Source organism: Kogia breviceps, chromosome 19 (assembly GCF_026419965.1).
Source record: "Kogia breviceps isolate mKogBre1 chromosome 19, mKogBre1 haplotype 1, whole genome shotgun sequence".
NCBI classification, from domain to species: Eukaryota; Metazoa; Chordata; class Mammalia; order Artiodactyla; family Physeteridae; genus Kogia; species Kogia breviceps.
The window spans coordinates 38,753,100-38,777,720 of NC_081328.1; the positions used below are offsets into that span (position 1 = coordinate 38,753,100).

The 24,621-nt window shown below is 53.4% G+C and overlaps 1 protein-coding gene across 4 annotated transcripts in view; it reads right to left on the bottom strand.

The window, feature by feature from the left end:
• Positions 1-24,621, bottom strand: part of ACLY (ATP citrate lyase) — a 43,678-nt gene that overhangs the window by 11,796 nt on the left and 7,261 nt on the right. For 2 of the 4 annotated variants that reach the window (XM_059048207.2, XM_059048209.2), the window contains exons 4-20: positions 23,330-23,392; positions 22,684-22,874; positions 22,138-22,217; positions 20,909-21,039; positions 19,996-20,114; positions 19,244-19,380; positions 18,342-18,403; positions 16,623-16,740; positions 14,484-14,638; positions 13,937-14,027; positions 12,818-12,847; positions 9,313-9,454; positions 8,859-9,027; positions 6,477-6,581; positions 5,101-5,297; positions 2,221-2,302; positions 1,419-1,529 (exon numbers count right to left, since the gene is read on the bottom strand). In XM_059048207.2, coding sequence (XP_058904190.1) covers positions 1,419-1,529; positions 2,221-2,302; positions 5,101-5,297; positions 6,477-6,581; positions 8,859-9,027; positions 9,313-9,454; positions 12,818-12,847; positions 13,937-14,027; positions 14,484-14,638; positions 16,623-16,740; positions 18,342-18,403; positions 19,244-19,380; positions 19,996-20,114; positions 20,909-21,039; positions 22,138-22,217; positions 22,684-22,874; positions 23,330-23,392 — 1,983 coding nt within the window. The remainder of the gene's footprint in view (positions 1-1,418; positions 1,530-2,220; positions 2,303-5,100; positions 5,298-6,476; positions 6,582-8,858; positions 9,028-9,312; positions 9,455-12,817; positions 12,848-13,936; positions 14,028-14,483; positions 14,639-16,622; positions 16,741-18,341; positions 18,404-19,243; positions 19,381-19,995; positions 20,115-20,908; positions 21,040-22,137; positions 22,218-22,683; positions 22,875-23,329; positions 23,393-24,621) is intronic. The other 2 variants (XM_059048208.2, XM_059048210.2) reach the window with 1 other exon arrangement.

Genomic DNA, 24,621 nt, shown 5'->3' on the forward strand with positions numbered 1-24,621 from the left:
TTACAATTACCTTCTTATGTAAGTCAGGCAACAAGCCCGAATCATCCCCTTTTTACAGCTCAGGAAACTGAGGTACGGAGAGCCTAAACGACTCACCCCAGTCACACAGATCCACCAAGATGATTCTCAAGCCTGTGAGAGTGGAGCTCAGCCCCGGAGGACGGGCAGGATTCCGTGACCCGCTCCCTCCCGTTTCACTTACTTAGAAAACAGATACACACACATACACAGTTCATAGTCACACCAGATGGATCCTATGATAAGCATTTATCGCACCCTGCCCCTTCTTAGAGTCAACATAACTTGAGCTCTATGTCGACATCTCAAAATGCACCTCATTCTTCTCCTGCCTGGTTTGCAATTACATGGCCGTGCCATGAGGACACAGTCCCCTCCCGACCAGCGTTTAGGGCATTTCCTTTTCTTGCCATCGCAATATTGCAGTGAGTATCCTTGTACACATACCTTGAAATATTTTTGCATGCAGACCCACAGAGTAAATTTGCAGGAATGGAACTGCTGGTTCAAAAGAGAGGTGCATTTTTACAACCGGACAAATGCTGCCACTTGGAGGTGGGCAGGACTCTGAAGGGGAAAGGCAAGCAATCCAGGGGGAAAGGATAGGGTGACCGGCTAACTCGAAGAATTGAGGGTTTAAGCGTAGGGATTATCATTGCTGCAGGAATCCCTGATGGCCAAGTTTTATTTCATATACACACAGCAGAGGTCAAGGCCTTACACTCAGAGCCTGCTCAGCTACTGATGAACTGATGGGTGACAGGTGGTTGTTTCCTCGGTTTCATCCTCACCGGGTACGCCATCTTCGAGGCAGAGGATTGTCTAAGCTGGGCTACAGGGGCTGAGGTCTGGCCGATGTCACCCAGCAGGAGTCCGACAGCTCAGAGCTTTTCTATCTAACATCCACTACAGGCTGTACTTACTTCTGCCCCCAGGCACTGTCACAGGCATCTGGTCATGTTAACACATACAGAGGTTTTCTTCTACAGCCTCTCCCCGCGCAGAACTTCCCACCACCACCCTCCCCAGCTCTGAGCCTAGGATGTGTCCTCTCTCTCCCAGGCCTCCCTCTCGCTCAGCAAACTCCTCCTTATTCCTTAAGGAGCAGTTCACCTTCTCCAGGAAGCCACCTCAACTCCTCCAGGCAGTAAATTGCTCCTACTCTGAGAAGGGACTCAGAGCCTTGTTCTGGCCTTAATCTGGATATGAGTTTGTCTCTTCCAACTGGATTTTAGCTTCTAGAGAGCAGGGCCCCAGCTGGACCTTGTAGGAACAAAGCAGGTAATAAACGTTTATCGAAGGAACTGAACTAGCTGCTTCATAAGACGACCGACCACACGGCTCCCCTCAGACACCCCCTCTCGGCCTCCCTGCCCAGCAGGGATCTGTCCCGGCTGTACCTCGGAGGAGAACATGGTGGCACAGGTCCCGATGCACCAGGAGACCACGGGCTTGGTGATGCGGCCCTCCTTGATGCCCCGGCAGATCTTATATTCCTCCGTGCCCCCTATCTGCCAGGGAACAGGGAACAAGAAAAAGCCCCCAAGTCAGTGGAACCCATTCTGAGTTGCACCTAGAGAAGCAATGCAGCAGGAAATCTGTCCCAAATCAGGTAGGGGCCAGGGTCATCAGGTGTCCCGAGTTAGAACTTGGCTAGAAAATGAGAGGACATGGGCTTTGGCCTGGAAGATCGAGATTGGATGCAAGGAAGAATTTTTAAAGGGCAGTGGGTATCCTCGGAGAGTCCCTGGAACTCCCCTTTCCTGATCTAAGGGTATGAGATAATTTAGGACCAGACCTGATCAGGGGCACAAGTAAGAGAGGCTCTTTGACTCCAGCTATCCACTGCCCACCAGGGACAGACTGGGGCCAGCCAGTGAGAGCTTCTCCTCTGCTGGCACTAAAATATCTTGTGCCACCGAGAGGCAAGAACTTCTCTCCTAGGAACAAACATGGCAGTGTCAACAGTGACAGCCTCTAACCCCAGTGTCTAGGGAGTAGGATTACCAGGGACTGTCGCTTTCAGTTATAGATAACCAAAAGGCATGAATTTTTTAAAAACTAAAGTCATCGTTACTTTTATAATCAGAAAAAAAATTATTTTTCCTTTAATAATCAAGTAACCTTTCTTCATTGAAGTATAGCTGATTAACAATGTTGTGTCAATCTCTGCTGTAAAACCATTTTCTATAAATAACTCACCTCTCCAAGAACCACAATCATTTTGACTCCTGGAGTGTCCTGGTAACGTAACACATGATCCATGAACGTTGAGCCGGGGTACCTGGTGAGAGCAGGGAGGATGTTCAGGATCAGGAGACTCAGTGAGGTGAGGTGTGTGTACAGGTGTGGGAAGCACACCTGTACTAAGAACACTGTGGGGTTTTTTTGTGGGTGTGGATGCCCAGTGAGGGTCCAGAGATGCCTTAGGGATAATGGGGGAGGGGGAGGTAGTAAATGGGGCACAAGGGAAGGAAGAGGAATTAGTAAGCCCAGAGAAGTTCATACATCAGTAAGAGATGCCTCAAGAGCACATGTGGGGTGATTTTAAAATATGTCCACAAGTTCTTTTTTTTCTTCTTTTGCTGTACGCGGGCCTCTCACTGCTGGCCTCTTCCGTTGCGGAGCACAGGCTCCGGACACGCGGGCTCAGTGGCCATGGCTCACGGGCCCAGACGCTCCGTGGCATGTGGGATCCTCCCGGACCGGGGCACGAACCCATGTCCCCAGCATCGGCGGGCAGACTCTCAACCACTGCGCCACCAGGGAAGCCCCACAAGTTCTTTTAAAAAGGTGGAAACTCATGTCTCTCCTCCTGAATTTGGGTCGAGTTTAATGATTAGCTTCTAAGGAACAAAATACGGAGGAAGTCATTCTGTGACATTGACTTCCAAGGCGGGGTTATAAATAAATAGCTTCTGTCCAGCACTCTCCCCTGAATCGCTCGCTCTCGGGGAAGCCAGCCACCGAGTCTTGAGGACTCTCAGCAGCCTGTGCAGAAGCCCACAGACAAGAACCACCTGCCAGCCACGTGGATGGGCCACCTCCAGCGTGCCACATCTGACCACCTCAACGGCGAGCCCACCTGCCAGGACTGCCCAACTGAGCCCTGAGTCCTAACGCACAAGAACTGTGAGGATACACGTTTATTGTTGTTTGTAGCCACGTTGTTTGGGGGTGATATTTTAAAAACACAGCAAAAGGTAATTAATAAAACGTACCAAGCTATATCCTAGGCGATTGCTAGAAGGCCTACGTATAGGCCAAAATATTTTTTTAACATTTTCTACTGTCACATGAGTTTGCAAAAGAGTTGTTTAAGGCCAAGTAGGCTTAAGATCGACAAGGTCCTTGTAGATCTTCAAGTGCTTCTGATGTGCTCAGGAGCATTTAAATCCCAAGAGGACAGCATGGCTGGCAGCACTGCCCAGACTCGTCTGACCCAGAGCCTGTCGTCAGGGAGCACCTGGGGACCAGGGGTGCCAAGGCCACCTCCCTGAAGACCTCAGCGGAAGTCCCTTCTCGCGCAGTTGTTCCACTTGAAATGACTTGGGAGAGCCAGGAAGACTGACAAGGTGACTCACTCTCCCAACAGCTTTTGGTTTCTGAGCCAGACAGTTGCAGTAGTAACAGCGGTAATAACAGTAAACAGTAATGGCTAACATTTATTATGCTAATAAGTACCAGGCATTGCTCTAAGACATTACTCAATTGATGACCTACTGATTACTGTTCCTACTAACAAAAGTAATGAGGACACTATTTGTGAAATAGTAAGAAACATGTATGTCTCTGCTCCCAGTTCCTGACACGGAGCTCTGAAAACCCTTGTAATCTCTTGAGTGACCTGGGGTGCTAGGAGCTTCTTTTGTTCCGATATTTGGTCTTTGACACCGGTTCCTGACATAGCCCTCCTAAACACTTTGTAATTTCCTTAGTCATGGGGGTGACAGGAGTGTCTTTTGTTCTCATGAGGCAACTCTTGGAGGGCTCCCGCGGTTTTTTTTTTTTTTCGGTACGCGGGCCTCTCGCTGTTGTGGCCTCTCCCGTTGCGGAGCACAGGCTCCGGATGCGCAGGCTCAGCGGCCGTGGCTCACGGGCCCAGCCGCTCCGCGGCATGTGGGATCCTCCCGGACCGGGGCACGAACCCACGTCCCCTGCATCGACAGGCGGATTCTCAACCACGGCGCCACCAGGGAAGCCCTAGAGTTGCATCCTTTGTAATAACCCGGTAAGCTAGTGAGCAAACTTTTCCTGAGTTCTGTGAGCCCTTCTAGTAAATTATCGAACTCGAGGAGGGGGGTCACGGGAACCTCCGATTTATAGCTGGTGGTCAGAAGCACCAGACGGCTGGACTTGCGACTGACATGTGAAGTTGGGGACACTCCTGTGGGACTGAGCCCTGAACCTGTGGGACCTGACGCTATGAGTGTATCTCGAAGTAGAGTGTCAGAACTGAACTGAATTTAGGACCTCCAGTTGGTATCTGCAGAGAATCAGAGAACTGCTTGGTGTGGGAAAATCTGGCCACAAATGTGGCCAGAGGTATGAGTACAGTAGTGAGTAAAGGAACCGTTTTTCCTTTCACTCTTATTAACTACAACTAGCACTGAGTACTAACTAAGCACCAGGCCCTGTGTTAGTCTCATTTAATCCTCCAACAACCCCAGGAGGTAGGGGCTATGACTGTACCCGTTTGCTACGTAAGGTTGATGGAGGTCTAGGGAGGGTTGGTAACCTGCCCAGGATTGCCCCCACCCCGCCCCCCCCCAAACAGGGAAACTGAGATTTGAACCCCTGGGGTCTGATTTCAGAATGAGCCCTGCTAAGCACTGCACTCTGCTGCCACCCTCTGGCCACAACTCAGACAATAAAGGGAATTACCCCCAAAGCCCAAACACCTTTTAAAACACCTTTCTGTGTCTTTTTCTGTATTTTCTGATCTTATGCTCATTTTGGTCCTGAGACAGAGAAGAGATGCCCCATTTTATGGACTTAAGCAACATCCCTATGTGCCTGGAACTCGGCGGTGGGTGGCGAGCAGAGAGAGAGGACCTAGCGCCCTGTCCCTCAGCTGATCACCTGTCCCCGCCGATGGCCACGCCCTCGTAGACTCCATCCGTGGTCCGAGAGATGATATTGTTGAGCTCGTTGGACATGCCGCCTGAACGTGAGACATAGGCCACGCTGCCGGGGCGGTACAGCTTGGAGGCCAGGATGTTGTCCAGCATCCCGCCGGTGTTCCCAATCTTAAAGCACCCGGGCTTGATGCCACCAACCTGCAGGGGTGGAAACCGCGGTCAGGGAGGAGGGCAGGCTGATTGACCACAGAGCTTGGGGGGTAGTCACAGAGCCTGGGATTACCTGCCCAGCCCACCCTGGCCAGCACCTGCATGTCGGGTTTCCTGCTGAGGAAGCCTCTCTTCTCCCCATCAAGAGACATCACACAGAAAAAAGGGAGCCTTATTGGTAAAACATGGCTTACGACTGTAGATTTGGAGGTGTATACTCAGGGTTAGGTCTCCGCTTTTCCTCCAAAAGGGCAACAGCACCCAGTAAAGGTGTCTGATGCAGGTGTGCACCTCTGCTCAAGATCACCCTCTACCTTCAAGATGAAAGGTCCCTTGCTTAGCTCAAAAATCTTATACATGAGGACATGGGGAGGGGGAAGGGTAAGCTGGGACAAAGTGAGAGATTGGCATGGACATATATATACACTACCAAATGTAAAATAGATAGCTAGTGGGAAGCAGCCGCATAGCACAGGGAGATCAGCTCGGTGTTCTGTAACCACCTACAGGGGTGGGTTAGGGAGGATGGGAGGGAGATCCAAGAGGGAGGAGATATGGGGATATATATATATACATACAGCTGATTCACTTTGTGATGCAGCAGAAACACGCCATTGTAAAGCAATTATACTCCAATAAAGATGTTAAAAAAAAATTCTTAGCTCCAGCCAAATTTTTAATGCAACAACTAAGTAAAAACAAACAACAAAATAAACATTCACGGGGCAATTTTTTCTTATGTAAAGGCCTTTGGGTCAAAAATAAGGTCCCTAGGTAGATTTTTCTTTGGTTTACAGTTGAAGGAATAATCAAAGACCATGCTATGGTTGTCTGAGGGTGGACACTTAAAAAAATCTTGTTAGCCCCTCAAAACTGTAAAGGTGATATGGTCTGCAGAGAGAGCCCTTTAAAAAATTAACTGGAAACGGACAGGGAATTCCCTTGCGGTCCAATGGTTAGGACTCGGCACTTCCACCGCCGGGGCCTGGGCTCAATCCCTGGTTGGGGAACTAGGATTCTGTAGGCCGTATGGCGCCGCCGGAAAAAAAACTGGAAATGGACAGACTGACTTTCAACAGGTACTCTCTCAATCTTTTCAAACTAGATGGGAGACAGTAGAGTCAGCAATGAGCTTCCTGCGGGCCCAGAAGTGGAAGGGATGCTCACAGTGGCAGGTCCAATAATGGTCACTCCCTTCTGCTCCGCCTTCTTGATCAGCTTCCTCGTGAGGGCCTCGGGGATGCCTTCAGCTATGATGGCGATGGTCCGGATCTAGAGCACAAGGATAGTCCCTTCCCGTTATCATTTCACCACTTGAGATGTCGAGGCAGTGATCATTCCAGAACCCATCTCCCAGGCCCCCTTCCAGGAGTAATGATAACGATATGCACCCCCGGGCTTCCCTGGTGGCACAGTGGTTAAGAATCTGCCTGCCAATGCAGGGGACACAGGTTCAAGCCCTGGTCTGGGAAGATCCCACATGCTGCAGAGCAACTAAGCCCGTGAGCCACAACTACTGAGCCTGCGCGTCTGGAGCCTGTGCTCCACAACGGGAGAGGCCGTGACAGTGAGAGGCCCGCGCACCACAATGAAGAGGGGCCCCCACTCACCGCAACTGGAGAAAGCCCTCCCACAGAAACGAAGACCCAACACAGCCAATAATAAATAAATAAATTTATTTTTTAAAAAATAGGGCTTCCCTGGTGGCGCAGTGGTTGAGAATCCGCCTGCCGATGCAGGGGACACGGGTTCGTGCCCTGGTCCGGGAAGATCCCACATGCCGCGGAGCGGCTAAGCCCGTGAGCCATGGCCGCTGGGCCTGCGCGTCCGGAGCCTGTGCTCCGCAACGGGAGAGGCCACAACAGTGAGAGGCCCGCATACCGGAAAAAAAATAAAATAAAAAAAAATAAAAATAAAAATAAAAAATGCACCCCCTTCTTCCCACAGGTCTCTGTTCCTACCCATCATTCAACCCTCCCCGCAAAGAGAGGCACCCAAAACTGCACTCCGTTTGTTAACACCACAGTGAGTCAGTAACCAAGTGGAACAAATGTTTCTGAAAACTTGCTGTAGTCAAAACTGTTATATTCTCACCTATCCAAAAACTCATGAGACTCAGCCCCACCTGTTTCCCACCTGTCCAGGCGCCAGATCGTAAAGCAGCTATCTAGGGCTATCCCTGCTGTGCCCTCTGAGGCTCTGACTCTACATCCCCACAGGACAAAACCTTGATAGAAACAAGCTGCTTCCACACTTGGACCAGAGAGTGTGCTGAGGGAGAAGCCAGAGGGGGTGGTGGGAAAGATCCAAGGCAAACGTTTTCTATAAAGGGCCAGATAGTGTTTTGGGGTTTGTTGGTCATGTGGTCTCTGTGGTAACGACTAAATTTTGCCTCTGCAGCATAAAAGCAGCCATGGACAATATGTAAAGGAGTGAGCACGGCCGTGTTCCAATAAAACTTTATTTACCACAGGCAGGGGGCTGGGTTTGGCCCTTGCACTGTAGTTCGCCAACCTTTGTTCTAAACTAGAAAAGCCACTCATTTTTAGGAGGTGTGTTTTCTTTTTTGCTTCATCGAGATATCAAAACAAGTTTACTCCAGTCATAAACTGAAGTAAGCCAGTCTGGGATCAAGACAATAATTTTGAACAGAAAAATCAATATCTTAATCCCTAAGGGCTCTTACAAATCAGTAACAAAAAAGATAAACACCTCAACAGAAAAAAAGGAGGTGAGGCCATGTCACAGAATGCAAATGGCCAATACATATTTTCGAAGCTCATCTTAGATAATACTCAAAGATATGCAAATTAAATAGAATGCCTATCATTCTGTCAAGTATATACGTTCTTTACGTCCAAGCGTTCAATGTTGGCAAGGGTACAGAGAAACAGGCATTCTCAAACTAGTGATGGGAGTTTATGTCCCCATTTCTGGACTTTTCTGGAGGGCACCTGGGCAGGATGGATCAAAGTCTTTCAAATCTGCACGTTCTGATGCAGCAGTTTGACTTCGAGACATTTACGCTGGGGAAACAATTAAGGACGTATGCTCATCATGAGACTTGAAAAAGCAAAAATGACTGATGTGGAAAGAGTCACTGAAGGATTATAAAATAGATACAGCGTTATTCCATTTGTTCAAACCCAGAAAAAGGTGTGAATAAGGATGTACTCAAACGTCAGCAACTGTATTTCTGGGAAATGAGACTTGAGGTATTTACCCTCTTTTTCTTACTATCAGCATTTAATTCTTTTCTATAATAAATACGTAACAATTTTACAATAAGCAACAAAAGTGCTTTTGATCCTGTTTTGAAAGCCAGTCTCAGCACAGAGAGGACCTAGTGGAGGCAGATGACACCAGACTGACTCTTTGCCAGACCGGGTAAGCAGCCCACCTACCCTTGGTGACTACCTTGCCTCCTGAGGATCAGGTCTCAAACCACTATCCCCCAAATCACCGGCCAGTCCCGAGTCCCAAGGCCTTTGTCGCAGTGGACGTCATTCAGGGTGCCCCTGCCTCCCGCCCCAGGGCACAGTGAGCTACCTGTGCGTGATTCATGGTTTCGATGGTGCTGTCATAGGCCGAGCGCAGGGAGGCAAAGCTGATCAGCACATCCACCTCCGGGTGCTTCTTCATGGCATCAGCCATGTTCTTGAAGACGGGGATCAGGATCTCCTTGTGACCCCAGTAAAACTTCTGTTTGTGGTCCCCACTGTGAGGAAGGCAGAGGAGGGGTCAGGACACTCTTAACCTGCCAGGGCTTGGGAGGGGCTTCACCTGGAACGCGGAAAGGCAGGGTCTGCCTTCAAAGAGTTTAGTCTGTGGGGGAAAAAGATCCCCCAGGAACATCGTCCGCCCCCGTCTGGGGTGGGCAGATGCTTCTCGGGCAAAGGGGACAATCCAGGGCTCGCCCAGCTCTGTGCTGCTGCTGGAGGAGATGGGATGAGGACATCCCGCTCAGCGGCAGCGTCCAGCCTCCCTGCCGTGTGCAACTCACGTGAAAGGATAGACCATGGCAGCCACTGAGGGCTCGTCGCGGGAGCAGACGTAGTCAAAGTCCAGCATGCCCTGCACGGCCCGGGTCTGCATGCCCCACACGATGGCCTTGGTATGGCGGCTGAAGAGGGTGGCGCTCTTTCCTGGGGGGCAGAGACACAGCGAGTACACCCAGAACCCCCCCCCCGGGGGCTGCCTGCCAGACCCCTCCACGCCCCACGTCCCGCGAGGGCGATGCATCAAAACTGCAAAGGAATGTCAAGAAGACGGAACTCTGAGAACGTGGGGGAAGAGGTGCCTAGATTTCTTCTGGAAAGAGGTGGCAGAGAGCGCAAAATGAACTGAGGGGACCTGCCTGTCTGGCAAAGGGCTCAGCAGTGAACAGACAGCAGAATTCCTACAGGACCTGCTCAACTTCACAGGAGAGGTGTACATATGCAAATGAGGGCTTGATCAATTATTTTTAAAGTCACCAGAAAAAAATGTTAAGCTCTCCCAATTTGGGTGACCGACTTCTTTTTAAAAACTTTTTTTTTTTTTCGGGGGGTGTGGGCATGCGGGATCTTAGTTCCCCAACCAGGGATTGATTGAACCTGCACCCCCTGCAGTGGAAGCACGGAGCTGTTTTGTTCTTTTGGTTTTTGTTTAAATTTAACTTTATTTATTTGTTATACAGCAGGTTCTCATTAGTTATCGATTTTATACATATTAGCATATACATGTCAATCCCAATCTCCCAATTCATCCCACCACCACCACCCCCGCTGCTTTCCCCCCTTGGTGTCCATACGTTTGTTTTCTACATCTGTGTCTCTATTTCTGCCCTGCAAACTGTTCATCTGTACCATTTTTCTAGGTTCCACATATATGCGTTAATATACGATATTTGTTTTTCTCTTTCTGACTTAGGAAGCATGGAGTCTTAACCACTGGACCAACAGGGAAGTCCCTTGGACTTTTAAAAATTAAAGTATAGTTGATTTAGGGCTTCCCTGGTGGTGCAGTGGTTGAGAGTCTGCCTGCCGATGCAAGGGACACGGGTTCGTGCCCCGGTCCGGGAAGATCCTACATGCCACGGAGCGGCTGGGCCCATGAGCCATGGCCGCTGAGCCTGCGCGTACGGAGCCTGTGCTCCGCAACGGGACAGGCCACAACAGTGAGAGGCCCGCGTACCGCAAAAAAAAAAAAAAAAAAAAAAAAAAGTATAGTTGATTTACCATGTTGTATTAATTTCTTCTGTACAGCAAAGTGGCTCAGTTATACATATATATATATTCTTTTCTATATTCTTCTCCACTACGGTTTATAAAAGGACACTGAATATAGTTCCCTGTGCTATACAGTAGGACCCTGTTGTCTACCACAAGACTTCAAACGGCTCCCCAACAATCCTTATCACCTGTGAATTTGGACATAAGCCAGCTCGGGACAGGATTTGAATCCTCTTGATTCTAGGTCAGCGTAGGTCCAATGAAGAGGTCTGCTGTAGCCTGATCCTAACTGAGCTTTCACCTGACCTTCCCCCTACAGCCTCCTCCCAGGTGGCTCTTTCCTGCTCAGAACAATGCTCTTGGACAGGCTGGCAGGAAAGGGGTGAGGGGAACAACAAGAGCTGGCGGAAGTGCATTCCTGAGCTGTCACCCCAGACAGGCAGGTCACCTGACCCTCCTGCTTTCTGCTGGAGAAAAGCAGCCCACAGGGGAGGTTCTCAGCTCCCACAAGGAAAATAATGCAGAGAGCTCAGGGGCATTGGTATTAATTAACCTACTGTACTAGCACAGGCTTGGCTAAAAGAGACCAGTTTCCCAAGGCATGTAAGATTCTCATCCCTACGCAGGCTCGCCTCTTCCATCACAGCCGTAAGCTTCTCACGACAGAAGCCTCCTGATGGTGCAAACACCTGGGATTTACGGTGCCCTGGACCCATCTGCGTTCCAATGAGACGTGAGATCACAGAACAAGGGAGGCCACCTAATCCAGTTCCCTCACTTTCCAGTCCCACAAAACTGAAGGCCAGAGTTGCCAAATGACGAAGACTGTAGGTCATCTAGCATCAGAGCCAGGCTTCTGTCCTAACCTGAGATGCAGCTCAACTGTGCAACTGAGGAGGGATATAAAGCCAGCACGGCCCCACCACTCCCCAGCCTCGGGGAGCCCACACCCCCAAGAGTCCGCACACGCGCATGTGCACCTACACCCATCTGTCCACCCGAGAGGCTACAGAAATCAGGACAAGGCCTGGAATCTCTACGAACCCACCCGCACTTCCAGCTCGAAAGGGGGCGGAACTGGAGCCCTCAGAGCACAGAGAAGGCAAAGCTGAAGGTGGCGATCCTCAGCCCAGCAGCAGCACAGATGGAGGCCCCCGAGAGAACCTGTGCTCCAGGGCTAAGCCCCCACCAGGCTCCTCCATTGGCTCTGCTGTCCTGGCCCAATCTGCCCTCCCTTCCTGATCCACCGCCATCCTTCCTCTCCCACGTCTCAGCACCGCTCAGGACAGTAAGACTAAACCCCACCTCCACCCTCCACAGCCAAGAGCTCTCTCACTGAGAGTCTGCCCCCGTTCCTTCTGTCCTTGTGCGCAGGGCTCAGCCTCAGGTCTGGTCTTTTAGGTAACAGCGGATGCTGCCCGAGGTAGGGGAGGAAGGGCTACTTGACCTTGCCTAGTTACCCCTTTCCTCTTCTTAGCAAGGAGTCAGAGGTCATCACTACGAAACCCCCCTTCACCAGAAACTCCCCTTCCCCGGAGCGGGGGAATCTCTCACAGCTGTCAATGTCAAAAAGGTAAATGGAGGCCCCGACACTTTGAACTGATTCACCTATTCACCTCAATGAAGCTATTCACTTTGGTCAACAGATGAACGTGTACAAGTGTGTGTGAACACACAGAGAAAATGTCGCTGCTAAACAGTGACCTCACACACCAGACAAAGCCCAGTCCCTCCTCCAGATTTACTGCACACCCTTCTGGGTCTCTCTCTCTCCTTCTCCATTCTGTCTTCCACCCAAATCCCAAAGAAATCTAAACTTGTCCCTGGTGCTGGGAGTCTGGGATGAAGCCGGCGGTGGTGAGGCTGAGGTGGGAAAAGAAAATGAGGACATCATGGTATGTAGATGAAAATCAGGTGGTCAGCGGCTCCCCTCCTGGCCCGCTGGCTCTGCCACTGCCCCTTCGGTTTCCATGGCTCCCACTTTCCCAGGAGGACCCTCCCTCCTCGGCTCCACCCCACTCTCCAAGGCTGTGGGCCTGGCTCTTGCCCCTCCTGCGCTCTCCACCCCCTCCCACGTATGGAGTCACAGCCCCATGGCAAGGAAAGCGGGGGCGTGAAATAAGCAGGGGTGGGAAAGAAAGGAGAGCGAAGACTAGGACTTGAGGCAGGCCACACCAAGGCAGGGACAGAAAGTAATACCAGACAACACTGCAACCCACCGGGGACAGGGAGACGAAGCACACCGTAAGACTATAACCCGCTAACAAGCCACACGCGGAGCTGGGGGCATCCTACCTTGCGGGGATCTTGGACCTGGGACTGAATCTGTCAAAGAAAATGACCAAGGCAACTGAGTGACCCGCTGATGGCTGGAGGCTTTGGAGGGAGCGGGTGGGAACAGGGGAGGGGGTCCGTGGACAAGCCTTGCAGGGCTGCTGCGCTCACCGTCTCTTGTCTGTTCACGACAGACAGGAGCGAGGCCAACGGAAGAGAGACCCCCGATCAGCTGAGTGGAGGGCAAGAAGGGGAGGAGGACCACAGAGCGCAGAGAGGAGCAAAAGCACCAACGCTTGGAGGGTGTGCTGAACACCAAAGGCCCAGGCCCTCCAGAGGGACAGCGGGCCCGGTCCCACCCTCTTAACCTGTTTTGTCCCCGTGAAGCACAAGGAGATGATTAGGCCGAGGGACTGGACCTGTCATTCTGTGCTGTGGACAAAGCTGCCGGTTTGGGGACTGCGGGGCGGCGGCTTCCAATCTTGAGTGCCTGCAGCCAGCGTCACTATTTCACAAGATGCCTTAAGCACGCTCTGTCCGTCCCGGGAAGAGGCCGCACAGGCCATGTCAGCCCAGTGGTAACTAACACAGGTTACCTAGGGCTGGTCGCAAGGGCTGGCTGGCAGGGATCATGTCTCTGATGAATCACAGGAGGGACAGACGAGCAGGCAAAGCACAGACGGGCTGGTAGACAGTGTGTGCCCTTGCGGTGGGCTCACCGGAAGGGAATGTCCTGGTAAGAGCCCCAGGATGGTTGGGGGCGTGGGCGCGGGAGTTCTCTGCCGTTCTGAGCTTTGGGCTCCTGCCGTCCACTCAGGAGGAGAGTCTGAGGGACCTTGCCCCCACCTGGTATTTCTGTCACCCTGTCTCCTCCGCAGCCTCCCTGCCCAGCTCACACACCACACAGAAGGGGGCGGAGGAGAAGACAATGGGGTGTGAGGTGGCCCAGGCGCAGCGTGGGCCCTCGGCACCAGGAGAGCCCACGGGGAAGGCTCCAGCCACCACTTCCCCGTGTCTGTTCCCATCCCCTGCACCATGCCCAAAAGCAAAGCCCAAACCGCTTTCCATCCACCTCTGCTGGCCCAGCGGGGCCCAGGAAGGGAAGGGGGACAGGAGGGTCCTGAAACCGCTGGGAGTTACCTAGTGGCATGGCGGGCTTGGCCTTCTTGGCAGGTGCCACCTCATCAGCCCTGGACTCAGAAAAAGACGCCGTCCTGCTGGGGGCTGGAGTCTGGGGGGGGGACAAGGAGAGAGAAACAGTCGCAGGGAACAGCTGCAAAAAAAGCTACCGGTCATTAAGGCCCCAAACAACTCAGGTAACAAGAACCATGCACAGCTCTGTTCTCTACAAGCTGTTTCCAAAAGAACTATTTAACAACCCTCTGAGATCGGAATTAGTACTGTCCCCAAGCTATAGGTGAGCAAACTGAGGTCCCTGGCGATACCCACGAAGGTTCCTCCCTTGAACTCAGGTCTGATTAAAAAAATCCCTGGTCTTTCCATTACACTACCTTGATAGGGCAGAAAAAACTGGCAGAGATACAGAAACCAACCACATACTACCTTCTCCCCGTACCTCCCCAATGCCCCCCAAAAGCTGGGGACTGTGCCCAGGATGGGAGATGGGATATGAGGGGCCACAAAGATGACTCTGCAGGCTTTACAGCAGAGGAAGACTGGCACCTACCGATGTGCTCCCGCTGGCGTTGAGGAGGAAGTTTGCAGTGTGGGCCGCGGTGGGCGGCTGATTGGGGATGGGCCGATGGCCCAGGGCCATGCCCACAATGGCCGTCATGTGAGTCTCGGTGCCAAAGACATGGATGGGGATCCCAGTGGTCTTCCCTGTGAGGGACGGAAAAGCACCCATGGTTCAAGTCTCCTAATAAGTGCCTTGCAAGGAAGGCCACACGACTCTGGCAAGGCCCCTTTAGAGCCCGCCCGATGTCTGGCGCTTTCTGCGCAAGACCAATTGTCCCAGGAGAAGTTGGTGGTCATTACCTTCACCACCAAACAAAACTTTGTCAAGGTTACCTGCCAATAAGAGTGAGAAACAGCTTTACAGACACTCTCCAGGGACCACAGGCATCATGAGAGCCTGCGCTCCTCCCGTTCCCCGGCTCTCCAACCCCCTCCAGATTTGTCACCCGTGGCCACCACACTGCGGCCACCCAGGCCCGGCCTCTGTTCCTGAACGGCCGGGCTCCTTTCCCCAGGGCTCTGGCCCTGTTCCTTCCCCTGCATGGAGCTGTCACCTGGCTGTCACTCAGCTCAGCTCAAGCGCCACCTCCTGGGAAAGGCCTTCCTGACCTCGACGATCGCTCCCCCTCCACACGGCCCTGCCTGTAGATCCCCACCAAACAGCCTCTTGTTCCAGCCGCTGTTTACTTGTTCATTGTCCCGTGAGTTTAACGTCCCAGGCACGACTGAGTAACATTCACTGTGCTGTCCCGAGGGCTATGCCCATGGCAGGTCCACGGTTTTAGGTGAAAACTAGGACTTGGTACCACTTCAAGTGACCTAGGTGGGTTAGTGTTTGCCATGGATATCAGATTTGGGAAAATGGGAAGGTGGAAAGGTTCTGTCTCTCCAGTCAGAGGGCGTGATCACCGAGCAGGAGCGTCTCATATCCTCCTCACCCTCATCCCCCCACCCCACACGTAACTGCTCTTGGCAACGGGGCTGCGCTTCACTCAAGACCAAAGCTGCTGGTTCTATCAGGTCAACTCAGGGAGCCCCAACCTTCGTCCTCACTGACGTGACGTGGTCCCCAAGTTCTTGACGGCTCTGAGTCTGAGGTCTCAGGAGCCTGCAGGAGACGCCCAAAATGCAGAAGGAAGAAAGGAAACCAAAATGGACCCACACCCTCTCTGCCCTCAGCTCAGCGAGGGGAAACTCCCCTCAGGTTCTATCAATTACCGGACCCCTCCCTCCATCCAGGCCACCAGCGGGCGGGGCCTGGACACTTACCACTGTCTCCCTCCTCCACCCCCCAGTCCGGGTCACCACTCTGCCCTGGAGGCTGCCACAGCCTCCTAGGTAGTCCCCCCTGCTTCGACCTGGCTGCCCTCTGGTCTCGTCTCCACGCAGGAGCCTAAACAACCTTCTCAAACCTAAGTCAAATTGTGTCACCCCTCTGCTCAGTCTTCCAGCAGCTGCCAGGGTCACAGCCAAGTGCCCACGGGACCTGTTCCGGCCCCGCGCAGATCTGCCCCCCCGGCCTCTCTGCTTCCAACCCCGCACTCCCTACCTTCACTCTCCCAACCCCAGTCCCTCAGCCCTCCCAGCTGGTCCTACCCGAGGGCCTTGGGACTTGCCCTCGCCTCGGCGGACAGTCACCACTGACTGCTCCCTCCTCCAGGTCTCTGCTCAAATGCCACCTTTCTGGTCAAGCGTCCTCCGACTGCCTCATTTAAAACTGCCCTGTCTCCTCCCACAGACGCCAGATGCACAGATGCCCCCACTTCCCCCTGCTCGTCTTCCTTCATGCCGTCTGACGCTGCAGTCACTGTCCTCAACTGCACGAGGGCTTGCTGCCCGTCACCTGTCGCATGTGGCTGTGACCCCAGGGTTCAGCACAGGGCCCGGCACACAGCAGGCCTTCCACAATTATTTGCTAAACGGACAGCTGAATGAAAATGCCTTCCTGCCCATTCCGAATTTAGGTTTCGGTCAGGTGCTCTGTGTCAGGAGGGCACAGAACAGCAGGTGCAAGCTGCACCTCCAGAGGCGGCTGGGAGGGCACGCGGGCATTGGAAGACTGACTCTTTCAGGAATCCCGAGGAGGCGTGACACTCAGGGAGGGAGAGACAGAGGTTCCCCATCTTACCGACTTCTCCCATCACCCGTAAGCCCTCCTGGTAGTTGGGGCCCCCTCTTCGGACAAAGATCGTGACCTCATGCTCCTTCAGGGGGCCCTGGTAATCTCGAATCGCTCTCACGATGCCCTGGAAGCACCAAGGGACGACAGACATGTGACTACAATGAACACAGCCATAAAGCAAGCATTTATAACCACGGGAAACAAATGTCCCAGGGCATAGATTACAAGGGCTGCTGGGAGTTCCCTGGTGGTCCAGTGGTTAGGATTCAGCGCCTTCACTGCCGCGGCCAGGTTCAATCCCTGGTCAAGGAACTGAGATTCCATGAGCCGTGCGGCACAGCCAGAAACAAAACAAAACGAAAAAACCAGGGCGGCTTCTCACAGAGCACAGCAGGCCCTGGCACTCAAGAAGTTTACACGTGTTGCACACACAAGCGACCCAAAGGCCCAGGACAAGCAACCACTGTTAACGGTGCTGAGGTGAGAACATGGGGCACCCAGCAGTGACACCCCCTTGATGCGCAGGGTGCTGGGCCTCCAACGCCAGTAGAGCTTTGCTGGTCTCTCTTATCCCATCTAGAGTCGTTTTTGTTCCCTTATTGCAATTTTGGGGGAAACTCTATGCCGAGGTTCTATGCAAGAGTTGTCAGGGTGATCAGGACATAGTCTACTTAAATGTCACGTCAAAGTCCTACAAAAGCTTCTTCAAGTGATTTGGGGGAAAGGCATTGCAATGGGTATCGACTTTGGAAACGTAGGAGCATGTACAGGCATGGACCAGTTCTGTCTCTCCAGATGGGAGGGCAAGTTTACTGAGTCTAAGTTCTGTCGCTCATGGCATCTCACGGGAAGCTCTACACACAGTTCCTGCTCCAGACGTAGCCACCCTTATCGACGGCACTGCCTTTATTACAGGCTGCTCAGAAGTTAAAACAAAGCTGTTGAGATTCACCTGTGTCAGATTTGTTTGTTGAATCAGGTCCATTTAGGGACCTGTTTTAGGCAGGACTGGCGAGGCCTGGCCCCCTTCTGCTCGAGAGCTCAGACTTTCAAGACTGACATTTATTTATGCATTATTTTCAAAGCTTATGTGGAACTACCAGATGAAAGACACTCTTTTGAAAGGCTTCAGTGAGCACCTGAAGGGATGGGATAAGTGGCCTCCTGAGGCGGCCACCTCGAAGGGGAGGAGTCTCGAGACACGTTAGCTGTCATCCTTCTTGACCGGCAGTCACACTTTCTTTAAACTGGGGCCCACGCCCCTGACCTGTGCCCAGGGACCCAGGCTGATGGGCCTCTGGCTGGATGAGCAGGAGCCCCAAGGCATCAGACACTTCCTCATGCCAATCTTTTGGAGAAGGGGCAGATGATTGCCCCAAAACACTAGGAGGTGGTGCAGAGAACCCAGAATCTTACAATGGAGTGTTGGAAATGAGACCAATCAAGCCAGTTTTTGAAGAATTGGTCCTGAAAGGGGGGAAGGCAGAAATTCCCCTTCTCCCCACACTTCAGATGGGAGAATTATGGCCCAGCGAGGGTCGGCTGCTTGCCCAGAGACACACAGGTTCGGATCCAGATCCATCCTGGTGTCTTGTGCATCCCTAGGTCAAAAGCCCCTCCCCGGACCGGGTAATTCATGGGAACCTGCTTCTGTCTCAAACCTACTTGCACAGAAACTTCCCTTCCCCGCTCCCAACCCACCCACATTCCCCTGCAGCTGGTTACCTTGAATGTGGCGGCCACATTGGTGAAGTTGGCGATGCTGCCTCCGATAATGAGGATCTTGCCTGGGTTTGGAGCAAGAGAAGTCAAAAAAGGGTTAGAAAGGTAGAACTGGGCATCATACCAGAAATCCAACTGAGCGAGTGCTCTCTCCCGAGTGAGCGTCCCCCAGCTGTTAGGAGATATCAGTGCAGAGGCGGCGGGGGGCAAGAGGGTCTCTCCTGATGCCTGTTCAGTGTCATCAGCTCAACTCTCCATAACCTAGGCCACCAAGCAGGAGGTTAATCCAAGCCCAGAAAATCTCATTTTTTTTTTTTTCTGGCTGCGCCGCACAGCTTGTGGGATCCTAATTCCTGACCAGGGATCAAACCCGGGCCCTTGGCACTGAGAGTGCGGAGTCCCAACCACTGGACAGCCAGGGAATTCTCGAACCCACAGAATCTCTACATCATTCCTAGCTGGCATCTAGAAATCCAGCTTGGTTTTTGGATACCCCTGGTGGGAATCTCTATCTGGCTCAAGAGAAGGGGAATTGGTATCTGTAGTCCCACAACACAGGACAGGTGATACAGGAAAGCTGGTAATCACACAGCCCAGACAATAAATGTGTAAGTGAGTCGCTAAGAACCGCGTTACAGCAGTCAGCAAAAGCATGCCACCACCGCCTCCCCCCTTGCACCTGCTCCTAGGGCTTTACATATCCATCCCTTCCTCGCCCCCTCAGAGCCCCCAGTCTGACAGACGCTGTCACTGCCCATCGTACAGTCAGGGAAACTGAGGTCCAGAAGTTAAATAACTAGCCCCAGGTTGCAAAGGACCAGGAAAACCCTGGTGCCTCACAGCCCAGCCAAAGCTGTTCCCACCGAGGCTGCTGGGCTGTCCCGGGGAAGGAGCGCCCGTCTCACCATCGGGGTGCTTCTCGCGGGTCATGAGGGAAAGGATCGTCTTGGCGTAGTCATAGGTCTGCTGCTCGCTGGGGGCGCCCGAGTACTCCCCGTAGTTCGCTAGCTCGTTGACACCCCCTAGGTCGCAGATGGTATCGCTGCCAGGGAGACAAGGAAGTCAGTGCTGGCTCCAGCTTGAGTGGCAGAGGGTGGAGGCCTGGTGCCTGGGAGGCCCCGCAGACGCCCCGCAGACGCCCCTGAAGCCTTGAGGCCGGGCAGCCTATGGAACTGACCTCTCGGACCTCAGACCCTCAAGGCCCAAACAAGTCACACTTGAAGGTTAACTGTCCTGCATCAGACTCTCCCAGGGGGGGCATCCTCCCAGCCCTACCCAACACTTCCAGGAAGTGTAAAAGTATGACTATTCATACAGGCACTATGACACCTGGAAGGACACCCACCACGGTGACCTGGTAGGGGGAGGGGTGGTGACACAGCCAAGCAACATTCACTTTCTGGTTCGTCTTCTGTATTTGTTGTACTTTTGCACGGAGCACAGATCACTAATTATAAGAATTATAACTAATAACTTCATTTTGAAGCAAAGAAGAAGGTTGCAGAGATGCCGTGTAGGCGTCTGGGATGCCCCACGGGTTCTGCTCTGCACCGAGGGGGAAACTGGAGACCCCGAGGTGAAGCGACTTGATCCAGGCCACACGTGGGAAGCCTAGGGGGACCCGGGCCACCATCCCCTCAGCAGCCATCTCAGTCACCTGTACACGACAGAGGCGCCACCTCCGGCCACCATGGTCCAGATCCTCCCCTTGGGGTTCAGCAAGGTCAGCTTCAAGCTTGCCCCACTTTTGGCGTCCAGGTCTGCGATGTAGGCTTCCTAGGGGCCAGACAGCAACAGGTGGGCCCTGGGGGCACACCCTTCACCAGGTCACAGATCCCAGGACCCCTCCCCTTCTCCTGGAGTCATATGAAGAGGTCCTCCATTGCCTTCACAGCGTCAGGGAGAAGGGGCCGTGCAGGGCCTCATGTGCCTGAGACAAAACGTGATGCCGTCTCCAAGTACCAAAACCACCCACAGCCAGTCACCGCCTGGAGACAAACTTCCCGACTCCTTTCGCTCAGACTTCAAGTCCTTGGCTCGCTGTCCAAGTCCCAGGCCTCGCTATGTCACTCGACGTCTAGCATGGCCCCCCACTCCCAGCATCTGCCTGCCTAGCTCATCCCGTGCCGCGCCCCTGAGGCCCCATCCCAGCCTCTTCCCTTGACCTGGGTTCTGTCACACACGCCTGATCCTGTGGCGAGGACCTCTCAGAGAATATGGGGCGGGAAGGAGCAATTAAAATTCTCAGCAAGTGGCCGAGAGAGCTATCTTCCCGACAGGATTCGGGGAGCCACTCAGAATTACTGAGAAATGACAAATCAGGTCAAGAGCCCAGGGAGGTTGATTGAGAGGGGAGTCTAAAAGGATCTCCGGCCGGGATTCAGAGGCTTGGCTGACCACCCCCACACACACCCTCCTCCTCCAGGGTTTAAAAAAAATTAAATGGCTCTTGGCCTTCCTTTCCTGCCAAATACATAGCCCACAAGGGCTGCCAAAATGCTCACAGATCAGTCATCCCCGCACCCTGCCGGTCCCCCTCACTCTCCATCTCCTCCCCGAACCAGCCTTACCTCTGGATAAGCCTCCCGCCCGAAGGGGGGAGGGAACTCTATATCACCCCACTTCACTTTGCAGATGTAGTCGGCGGTGGCGTCCACCTTGGCTGCCAAGTCAAGGACGTAGACACCATCTTTGGTCACTACTGTAAGGAAAGAAGAGGCGATCAGACATGGGCCCTAGCAGAGATGACCATCAACTCCAACCCCCTCCAGACTTCCCCACACACCATTCCCATGGGGGACCACCCAGGTCTAACAACTCTCTAGCTCAACAGGAAACCAGACTGGTCCTTATGGAGACACAGCTTTTCCCCCCGTTCAAGGAAAAACAAATTCTACAAGACCAGTCCCCGCTCCCTGACCTGTAGGTAAAAGGGCAGGAACGTCTGTTTCAGTTGCCGTGACAATTTTTAAGCATTTTTATAAAAATGCTATACTCCATGCCTTAAATGTCTTAACTATTCATCCACCACAACCCTGCTATTTACAAAAAAAAAAATGTTTAAGGCACAGTCTCTAAGGCCCCTGGGTGCACACACCAGGGTCTCCTAGGGTCCACACACCAGGGTCTCCTAGGGTCCAGCAGGAAGTGGGAAGCCGTGGGCGCACTGGGCCCCCAGCCAGCAGGATTCATTTACTGCCGCCTCATTGGAGTCCATTTCCCTTTCCCCCAGGGCCATTTAGCTAATTAAGTCAGCACAGAGCCATCTGGTCCATTAGAGGGGCTACATCCCTAGTTGCCATCTGAACCAGGACTTTGCCCTACGAAGCCCTAGCCAGAGCCAGCCCACGCCACCTGCCTCCTTCACAGCGTGAGAGGCTTCGCCAAGGTCTTTCCAGCCTTGGGGGTCAATGATGGACCAACTCCAGGAGGGGGAGGCGGGGCGGGGGTCTCCGAGGCACCAAGAGGAAGGAAGGGTCTGACTGGTCAGGCGGATGCGGGGGCAGCTCAGCTCCTGGTAGAACAGCCTAACCCACTGGCAGGAAGAGCCACAGGGGAGGGTCAGATCAGAACCAGGACCCTCCCCATCACAGAAGAAAGAAAGAAACTGGAGCTGGCGAAGAGAGGAATGATTGTGGCCTCCTGAGAGCTCGGGAACAGGAGCCTGGAGATCCCTCCACCCGCGCACAGCTGTCTGCGCTGCCCCCGGCAAGTGGAGGTCTGGTCCTCGGAACGTCAAGGCCAGGGTTATCATAGGTACCGGGACTCTGCCCTGTCCCACTCCAGCAGAGATAGTTACCAAGGGGGTTGATCTCGAGGTAGGTGAAGTACAGGTCCTCATAGAAATTGAAGAGGCCGGAGATGAAGCTGGCCAGAATTCTAGAGCGGGAGGCAGAGAGGGACTGTCAATCCGTGACGGAGTGGGTTCAGTAGCAATCTCTCACTGCCGCTGACAGCTCCACTTCCCAACACCCACCCCGCTGACCCCTCACCTTCTGCTCCAAACCCCGCTCCCCAGACATCACTCTGCAGCCACTGAGGCGGAAGGGAGCTATCAGGCATGGAGCAGGAGGGGGACACACGCCAGACAGACGGGGCACGGAGGTGAGGGACGCTGACGCACATTTCAGTCTGAGCCTGCCTCCCCTCCACCCCCAGCATCCCTCCCGGGGATGGGGAGGGGCTGTGCCTGCCTCCTGCTCCCCACCTTCCGGCCAGATGCTGGGGCGGTGTAGTGGGTGTCCAGACAGGGAAGACCACTCCGCTTTCCCCACTCTGTGCCCAGAGCTGTTGGCCTTCCCCGTTCCTCCGCTGCCACCTCCCTGCCACCCCTCTCTCACTCAACTCTTTCTTGTCTTCGGGGGCGTGGGCCAACAGTTGTTTCTTGATGCCCTCAAGATTCAGCTTCTCGTCCACACCAACGAGCAGTTTCTGGGCTTTGGCGTCCACGTCACCCACATCCACCCCGCCTTCGTGGTGGAACAGGACGTAGTCCCCTTCTCGGGTAGCATAGATGCAGACATAGAACTCCTCCTCCTTACGGGGGAAGAGAGCACCACGTGGGTGAGGGGCCCAAGCCCGGTGGTATCATTTCTAAAACCCCGTAGACACCTCTCACCAGGTAAGAGCAGGTCACCATCTTTCCCTTGAGGACAAGAGACAAGAGGCCACTGCCTTGCTGGCTGACAGTCCAGACTGAGGCAACGTGACCTGCTCTGGGGGAAGGGGTCCTGCCTTCAAGTCCTTCTCATCCAGGCACTGGGAAGTCCCCTCTGTTACCAGCCTTGATTCCTTCCTGCTGCAAACTAAGTCCTTTCCTTCACCTCTGGACTCCCTGCTCCGCAGCACCCTCAAACCCTTAGCACCGCTTCAGAGACTCTGGTCCCTTCGGTTTTTCTCCAGCAGCTTGATTTCTCCTTCATCATTTTAGGGTCAACAGGCACAAAGCTCCCAGAGGGAGAAGGCCCAGCTCAGAGCCACTTCACACATACCTGAGTGTGGGGGACGAAGGGTTCGATCAGAAAGTTCTTGAGGAGGCCTCTGGCCTTGCCAACCTACAGAGATTGAGGGAGATAAAGCTTAGACCAGAAGGCATGTCTTGCTCGCAGGGCAGGAGGAAGGATCGCCCTCTGGTCCCTCTACCTCGCCCTTCCCTCAGAGGCGGGGTCCAAGCACTACTGCCACAACACCTGCCAGAAAGAGATCTTTCCAGAAACCAGGGCAATGGGCTCAAGAAGTCTTCATGAGATCTCTTCCAGCCACCACCTCGTGCCAGCTACACTTCAACACTGACCTCACACATTCTTTCCTGCCTCCTCTGGAGGATGATAAATGAGCTGCAACATTGCCCTGCCCCCAAAAGCAGAGATCAGGAGCCTCTCCCCCTCTGCTGTGCCACAAATTAAAGCGCTCAGACAAATCAAGGCTACCTATCCCAGAGCTCAGGCAGGGAGACCTAGCCCCAGAACATGAGTCTAGGCGCAGGGAATGGCTCGGAGCGGGGAGAGAGGGGAGCCTGACAGGGAAAACTTTTCCACACAGACTTTCCCGGCTGAGGACAACAGGCCTGCAGAGCTAATCAGTTTGAGTGGGTCCCTGGCAGCAGCTGAGGCGAGACAGCCCTCATCACTCCCAGCAGGTCCCGAAGCCCCCGCCCACCCATGCGTGCGTCATTGCTGAGTCAGGACCAGACAGTGATCCATCAGAGGTAATGAGCTGCTCCTGCCGGGGTCAACGCTGCTGCCAGCTCAGAGGTTCCTGACATCCCCGTCCCAACAGACAGCTGAAGAGAAGGAAGTATGAGGACCTCCCTGGGGACACTGCTCAGACCCCAACCCTGCTGTCCTCTCCCCAAAGACCTGGGGGCACAAAGGTCAAGACCCCTCTACCCCCAGGCCTGTGTATAACTTCAAGGATCCCTCTTTACCCATGAGAGCCAGAAACTGGGAAATTAACATGACGAGCTAATTTGAGGAAGGCCAGTACAAAGGAAGATGGCTCCATCACCATCTTCATCCTACTCCCGAGCAACCAAGTTAGATAGAGAACAGCTCAACCCTGGTCCATGGTCACCCCAGATGTGACAAAGCCAGGTATGGACAGCACATCCTCCCCAGTGTAAGCCAAGCCTCAGCCTACTCCCTCCCTTCAGTTCTCCAGCTCCTTTTGGGAGAAGAAAAAGAAATGCAATTTTATTTCTGGGCATCACTTAGCCTTCCTAAGCCATATTTCACTTTAACTATCTCATCTACAGAGTTGAAATGGATCAACGAGCTGGGAGAAG